This window comes from Gavialis gangeticus, unplaced genomic scaffold (assembly GCF_001723915.1).
Source record: "Gavialis gangeticus isolate Ggan-Ray unplaced genomic scaffold, GavGan_comp1, whole genome shotgun sequence".
Taxonomy (NCBI): Eukaryota; Metazoa; Chordata; order Crocodylia; family Gavialidae; genus Gavialis; species Gavialis gangeticus.
Genome location: NW_017728960.1, coordinates 3,086,303 through 3,094,304, shown reverse-complemented (window position 1 = coordinate 3,094,304; position 8,002 = coordinate 3,086,303). Strand labels below are relative to the sequence as shown.

The 8,002-nt window shown below is 46.9% G+C and overlaps 1 protein-coding gene across 1 annotated transcript; it reads left to right on the top strand.

Moving 5' to 3' along the window:
- The first annotated feature begins 587 nt into the window (after positions 1 to 587).
- Positions 588 to 4,063, top strand: LOC109295277 (keratin-associated protein 10-4-like). Its single transcript, XM_019514078.1, has 2 exons — positions 588 to 661; positions 3,127 to 4,063. Exon 2 carries the CDS (start codon positions 3,147 to 3,149, stop codon positions 4,047 to 4,049), a length of 903 nt encoding a protein of 300 aa, XP_019369623.1. The 5' UTR covers positions 588 to 661; positions 3,127 to 3,146; the 3' UTR covers positions 4,050 to 4,063.
- The last annotated feature ends 3,939 nt before the right edge of the window (positions 4,064 to 8,002 follow it).

The following is an 8,002-nucleotide window of genomic DNA, read 5'->3' as shown; positions in this document are numbered from 1 at the left end:
TTCATAGAATCATAAAAAAATTAGGATGGGAAGGGACCTTAGGAGATCACATCTAGTCCGACTCCCTGCTCAAAGCAGGACCATTCCCAACTAGATCATCCCAGCCAAGGCTTTGTCTACCCAGGTCTTAAAAACCTCCAGAGATGGAGAGTCTACAACCTCTCTGGGCAACTGGTTCCAGTGTTTTACTACCCTCCTAGTGAGAAAGTTCTTCCTAATATCCAACCTAAACTTCCCTTGCTATAACTTGAGCCTATTGCTCCTTGTTCTGTCATCTGTTACCATTGAGAACATTTAGCTCTTTGTTGTGCTCCATTCGCCCACCTGTGCCTTGACATTTTAAGCCCCTAAGGGCTTAAAATTGTCATCATCTGCTTGATGGAACAACCACAAAGTCTTGTCATTCTTGAGAAGATTACATGCAAGATAATTGGTGACATATGGGTCTGGCAGCAGACTAGTCATCCCTGGGGGGGTGGCATGCTGCCAGGTGTTAGAAGTGTAACACGTGGGGTGAATATTTTTTTATGACCGTTAGTAAGGATCACGCATGCTGCGAGTGTCTCATACCCTCCAAGCACATTTGGGAACTGTATAAAAGCCTTCTCACTCTGCAGGCTCCTCATCCACTACCACTCAACTGCTCTCATCTGTGAATCAGGTAAGTCACTTTTGTACTAAGTCTCTTTCCAGCTGTTGAAGCGTCACTTTATGGTTGGTCTTTGTGGGCACGGATTTCAGAAGCGGCTTGTGAGTTTGGGGGCAGATCAGTTTCCAGAGATGGAGTTCCCGGGGATTCCCCCAAACCAGTGTCTCCAATGGGGCGTTTACAAATACTCATTGATCTTGGCCAGTAGTGGAAGAGCCACTGTGAAAGAGCCTTGTCATGGTTCTTTCTTGGAGGCATTGGTGATTATTAGTTTTAACTTTACTTTGTGGCTTTGTATGAAAATAGTGTTTGAGGCTATATGGACCACGAGCTTAATACGAGTAACATTAGAGATGTTGAGTGGTTTGGTGGGGAAGGTAAGAGGCTTGGGTCTGGAAAGACCTAGCTTCTAAGCCTTGGTCACTGACCTGAAATATGGTATGTGTTGTCTTCCTGTGCCTTGATTTCCACATTTGTAAATTGGTGGTCATAATAGACTGCAGAGAAATGTAAAGGCTGAAGGGTAAAGTACACAGAGACTAGGAGGAAGAGGAAAGAGAAGGGATACTATAAGAAAGGCAAAAAGGTGTTTGTGGATATTTGAAGGGTCTTGAAAGGAGCTGGAGTAAGAAAGCCCTTTCTCATAGTGAATATCGTGACACCAAGAATAATCTTGATTTCATAGATTTCATAGACATTAGGGCTGGAAGGGACTTCGGAAGATCATCGAGTCCAGCCGCCCGCCCAAAGGGCAGGAAGTCAGCTGGGGTCATAGGACCTACACTTGCTATTGTTATTATTTGATTTCAAAGCCATGACCGGATGCTTAGCACTAGATGAAGGCTTAAATTCTGCTTTCTGCTGTGCTAATGAAACCCCATGAATGTCAGTGGAGTAGCTAGGGGGTAACAGAGAGGAGGAATTCTCCCACAAAATCATTATCCCTGGGTAGATTGAATTTAAAGCCAGAAAATGGGTTTCATATTTAATATGTGGGGAAGCAGCAGCCAGGCCTAGGAAAGCTCCTGGTTGAAAGCCTCCTTGCTATCCATACAACCATAAAAAATGAAGGTTGACAAAAAAAAAAATTAGGATGGGAAGGGACTTCAGGAGATCACATCTAGTCCAACCCCTTGCTCACAGCAGAGCCAGCCCGAACCAGATCATCCCAGCCAAGACTTTGTCTAGCTGGGTGTTAAAAACCTCCAGGGATGGAGACTCCACCACTTCTCTGGGGAGCCTTTTCCAGTGCTTCACTACCCTCCTAGTAAGAAAGTTTTTCCTAATATCCAACCTCAACTTTCCTTGTTGCAACTTGAGCCCATTGCTCCTTGTTCTGCCATCTGCCCCCGCTGAGAACAGTCCAGCTCCATCCTCTTTGCCATCACCCTGCAGAGCTGAAGGCTGCTGTTAAATCCCTGCCAGTCTTCTCTTCTCCACACAAAATAAGCCCAGTTCCCTCAGCCTCTCCCCACAAGTCCTGTCCCCCAACCCCCCAACCATTTTTTTTGCCCTCCATTGGACTCTCTCCAATTTGTCCACATCCTTTAGTGGGATCCCAAAACCAGACAATGGACTGCATGCCCCACGGCCCATCCTGCTGAATTTAGGCTGATTGGTAGCCAAGAAGGCACATGTCTTGGAGCCAGGAAGACAGCAGGCAGGAGGGAGCGTGCCACTGTAGACCAGTGGGAGGGGACTGGGTCCTCGCATTGAATTTGTTTGCCCTTCTTGCTACAACCAGGGGGTGTTTCTGTCAAGAGCCCCTGGGGGAGGGGGTACCTGGGTCCTGCTAGAGATGGAAAAGCACCCTTTTTCCAGTCGTGGAGAGCAGGAGTAATTCAGCGGGAGTCCCTGGAGGTGAACAGGAGCACGGGAAAGCTGTGCTAGGCTTGGTGGCTCTGAGAATGTCATGGGCAGCCCAGTCTGTTCCTCCTACAAAGCTGAAGGGTCCACCCAATTTCTTTTCCCCAGGCATTCACCTGGGGGTGCACCAAATAGGTTAGTCCTGTGCAGTCCAACAAGCCCCATTTCCCTGTGCTCTCTGGCACACCGCGCTGCTTGGTACAGGTGCTACGCTGCATTGGAAGCACCACCAATGCTGTGGCAGGTTCATTAGCATGGATGGAGGCTAACTGGGTGATTAGCTTGCCCCAAGTACCCGTGGACGCAGGTGCAGTGCTGCCCATGCAGGGGATACCACCAGTGTGACTTTATGGGGGCTGCTGCCTGGGCCATTAGGTTTGGAGCAGGAATATGACCAAGATGCCTGCATTATGTGGCCTGTCACTGTGCTTTGTGGATAAATGCAAGGATCCAGGCTCCCTGCCGATGTGCACTGGGTTGCAACAAAACAACATCAGTTTGTAGCACCTGAGTAACTGGCTCTTCCCTGAGTGACCAAGCAGTGAGGGGGACTTGGCGGGGTTAGTGCATGTCACATTGGTCAAGGATCTGCTCTTTCATGGTTCTTTCAGCTCTGCCCCATCACGTCAAGATGTCCTACTATGGCCAGCAGTGCAAGCAGCGGTGCCTGCCCCTGCCCATCTGCCAAGACCAACTCCCTGTGAAATGCCCACCCATGTGTCCTCAGCAGTGGACACCGCAATACTCCACCAAGAGCTACTCGGGCTACGACGGGTACTGCGAGTCCAGCTCACTGCAGTGCATGGAGCCATGTGGTCCCAAAGGCTGGCGGAAGTGTAGGCCTCAGTGTGAGCAAGTGTGTCTCCCACCATGCCCCCCGTCATGTATCACCAAGTGCCCCCCACCATGTGTGACCAAGTCCCCCCCACCATGCGTGAAGTGCCCCCAGCAGTGCGTCACCAAGTGTCCCCCACCATGTGTGACCAAGTCCCCCCCACCATGCGTGAAGTGCCCCCAGCAGTGCGTCACCAAGTGTCCCCCACCATGTGTGACCAAGTCCCCCCCACCATGCGTGAAGTGCCCCCAGCAGTGCGTCACCAAGTGTCCCCCACCATGTGTGACCAAGTCCCCCCCACCATGCGTGAAGTGCCCCCAGCAGTGCGTCACCAAGTGTCCCCCACCATGTGTGACCAAGTCCCCCCCACCATGCGTGAAGTGCCCCCAGCAGTGCGTCACCAAGTGTCCCCCACCATGTGTGACCAAGTCCCCCCCACCATGCGTGAAGTGCCCCCAGCAGTGCGTCACCAAGTGTCCCCCACCATGTGTGACCAAGTGCCCCCCGCAGTGTGTAACTGAGTGTGTGACCAAGTGCCCCCCACCATGTGTGACCAAGTGCCCACAGCAGTGCGTGACCAAGTGCCCACAGCAGTGCGTGACCGAGTGCCCACAGCAGTGTGTGACCAAAGGTCAATCAAGCAAAGTGAAGATTTCAAGCAATAACAAGAAGTACTGCTCTGCCTCCAAGTGGTTTTGATAAAGCACGAAGGAAAGGGCCTGGAAGGAGGAACTGCCCCGCAGACGGCTAGAACCGCTCTCCATGCACCGCGCTTCTCCTCCTGCTCACACTCCCTGAAAAGCTGCACCCTGGGTTCACAGCTCTGTTCTCTTATAGGTTAATTTATTACCTGGAAGTGTGTGTGAATGATGTTTGTGTGGTTACACTGTATATGCTTCTAGTTTATTCCTTGCTTTAGTGCAAAGATGTCTGTTTTTTCACCCGCTTCACACAGACACTGGTAAATTAGTGGGATAAGAAGACAAAAAGTAGAAATTCCCAAGACTGATGCTGAAGTCTTGAGTTCAATGCATCCTTGTGTGACTGGAGTATGCTAGTGCCAACCCCCAGATCTGGTGGTTCTGCCTTTGGAACTGACCTGAAGATACCCTTTTAGGTGGGCTCCTTCAGTGTGAGATTTCCACAATGTGGTTGCTTTTAAGATTAGATGTAGACACAGGGTATGAATAGCTTTGGCACAAAGTTGATTTATTGTTTGTATGCTGGAGACCTCCATGAGCACAGATCCATGGATATGGGGCCAAATTATTTGATGCGCTATAACGTTGGAGAACCAGCAACTTCAACGGTGCTCTATTTATACCACGGGTCCCGACCCATAAAGATCTATCTAGCCACATCTGTAGATAAGTTACATTTCTGCTCACAGAAGTGTTTTAATGTAATTTTTCTCAGATATCACACCCATGTAACTGGTGCTTGCTTCCATCCATGGCTGTGACTGAGGGACTTTGTGTTCACAATGTATTGCCCAGGCTGCCTGGAGCTCTGTACTCTGTACTTAAAAGATGTATCTTCCAATTGCTTTTAAAATTAAACCTTATGTTTCATCACAGTATCTGCTTCCTTGTGGTCCTTGCACTCTGTTTTATTAGATGTCCAGAATCCCTACCTGAGAAAAATCATTCATTATTCCTTCCTGGCAAGACAATGACATGGAAAAACACCTTGGCAAAGTAGTTAGGCTCAGCACTGCAAGGAGACAGGGAAGAGTGCTAGAGGGCATAGCTTAGGGTTTAGGAGCTCTCTATCCAAGGCTCTGCTCTGTGGCAACATTTCTCCATAGTCCTGGGCGGGCCCCAACAAAGGATGTTGGTATCTACAAGTCTGGAATGGCAACAGGAAGCTTTTTGATCTCAGGGTCTCTCTCTTGAGTGCATGGAGAGAGCAACAGGCTTCTGACTGGGATCCAGAAAAGGGTGCAGAGAACTGCCTAGAGCCAGCTGGTGGGAGATGCTATGGATGGCGGTGGTCTAAAATCCTGTCCTCTGGAGACCACCCCCATAGCTGAAGGAAGCCACCTTGGTCTAGGGAAGATCTGTTTCCCTGAAGAGGAGCAGGAACTCTTACCTTTCAAGGAATAAAGATGGGCCCCTTTAAAATGTGGTGCGGTTGGTTCTCTTTATATAAAATAACCAAGTCACTGGAGCAGTATTTTTTTTGTCATTACAGTCATCTGGCTGTGAAAAATTCTTGCTAGTTTGCACAGAGCTTTCTGTAGCGATTAGTGTCACCCCTTACGACAGATAGGAGGAAATATCAAGGCCGTGCAGGCTGGACTTCTGACGCAGGAAAAAGGGGTGATATGGGACGGGTCTTTTCTTAGTGTGGGTTGTTTCTCTGCGTGGACAGCAGAGCTTACAAACAGCATGCAATAAATCCTTTCTTTCAGGAATTTCACTGTGCTTCAGTCCCAGGAACTGTTGGAAAAGAGGAGAAAGGGGGTGGGAGGGAGCATAATAGCATGTTTCAAATATCTGAAAAGCTGCCTCAAAGAAGATGGTGAAACATTGCTCTTCCCAGGCACCGGGGGCAGGACCAGAAGCATTTAAACTCCAACTAGGCCAGTTCAAATCAAATCTCAGGGACAATTTCTTCCTTGCAGAAACATGGAACAAGCTGCCCAGAGAAGTGGTGGAATCCATCTCAATGGATATTTTCAAGAGGAGATTGGATGGGCATCTGTCTGGGCTCGCTTAAATAGTTAGCAGTAGGCCTGTGTAGGATGTTGGACCCGAAAACTCTGGAAGGTTCAACCCTAGAAATCATCTTTAGCTTGTTAGGATTTAGCAAAAGAATTAATTAATCAGGAAGTGATTCATCCAGAGTGTCACAGGCACTTGTGTGCGAGTTGCTCATTCTGCGTCCGCTAGGCTTGTGTTAAGGACGTCTTAGGTTTCAGGGAGCCACGAGAGTAGAACAGAATAGATTCAAACAGAAATGGCAACCCTAGCTGTGATTCAGTGTAACAGGAGGCAAACCTAGTGGTTAGGACCCAGGATTCACTTCTACGTCAGATGTGATGGGTTTCTATAGCTGGTTTTGATGCTGACGTTGGGTGACATGGGGCAAGTGACATCATCTCAATGTGCCTCAATTTCCTCCTTATTTCTGGTGGGGAAAATTATACTCTACCTCCTCTTACAACACATTGAGGCTTCCTCACATGAAAGGATTTCAAAACCGTTTGCAAATGTTAATTAAAAGGATTAGACAAACAGTTTAGGATGTTGTCATCATGTTAATATTGTGCTATCTGAGCTGGAATCACCAGGCTGATAATTAGCATAATTTTAATAAGTGTTTTGTTTGTGGCAAACACAACTCCTGCCAAGGTGGTGCTTGTGAAAAGCCATTGACCTGGTTGCTGTTCCCCTGCTGGGTGTTTCAAACACAAAAAAAAGGGTCTCGACCAAACATTTTTCAATTAAAAAAAAATGTTTTGTAGACGCATTTAAAAAATGGTTTGAGTGCGTTTCTGTTTGCACATGATGAACCCATGGACACAATGTTTTAATTTGTGGTGACCCAAACTAAACCATGTCAGGATGAGTTTTATTTTAAAATGCAGGAAGACTTTTAAAATGTGAGGAAAACCTGCATTTGCAAACTGTAACGCTGTTGCAACACAGGGAAGGGCAAATTTCATCATGTGTACAAGCACCGTGATAGGCTGAGCTAAAGAGTTTTGCACTGCCAAAAGGTGGCCAAGAAAAGTAATTATGAATAGAGCAGGCTGAAAAATAAAACTGCCTGCATACATTGAGAAAATCCCTTATTAGCTAAACAGCAGCTTTTGCAAAAAAATGGGTTTTTTAATGAAAAGAGAAATCCTTACACTAAAAAAGCAAAAAACTTGCAACCTAATATTTTTTTTTCAGCTTTTGATTTTGTTTTCCCCAATGAAAATGCAGAAAGCTTCCAAAGAAAATTTCTAGTCAAATGAAAAGATGTTCACGAGGAAGAGTATTCATTTCTCAAACAAGTCTAATGTTAAGACATGTAATAAACTGCAAGAACAGTGGTTTCTTTTTCTGGGTATTATTTTCTGTTCATGTATGTAGTATATAAATGATCACCTTGCTGAAGAATCCAGCTGATTTTGGAGTCCCATCAAAGCAATGTCCCATCTAAACATGCATACACTTGAATTTAATGCCACTTTAAATAAGTTAATAAATAAAAACACTTCCCCTGGCTTTTAAATAAGTGTTTAAATAAATGTTCTGTGTCAAGAATGCACTGCGGAGTAGGAGATTTGGCGAGATGAGAGCCCAGGAAGTGTGGCTGTGCCTTAAGGAAATGATCCTTCAGGCACAGAGGGAGACGATCCCGATGTGAGGAAAAGGGGGAAAGGGGCCAAGAGGCTTTCTTGGCTGACCAGAGAAATCCAGAGCAGCCTAAGGGCAAAAAGGGGGGTATATAAGCAGTGGAAATGGGGAGAGATTACTAAAGAGCAGCTCGCAGTTGTAGGGAGGCAGTTAGAAAGGCCAAAGCTACCATGGAGCTGAAGATGGCATCCCAAGTTAAGGATAACAAAAAATAGTTTTTCATATATATAAGGAGTAAAAGGAAGCCCAGGGCAGTATAGGACCACTACTGAATGGGCAAAAGCAATTGGTGACAGACAG

What these genes read in the sequence shown, in the direction of transcription:
- LOC109295277 (XM_019514078.1), top strand. Translation starts at nt 3,147, where the DNA reads ATGTCCTACTATGGCCAGCAGTGCAAGCAGCGGTGCCTGCCCCTGCCC.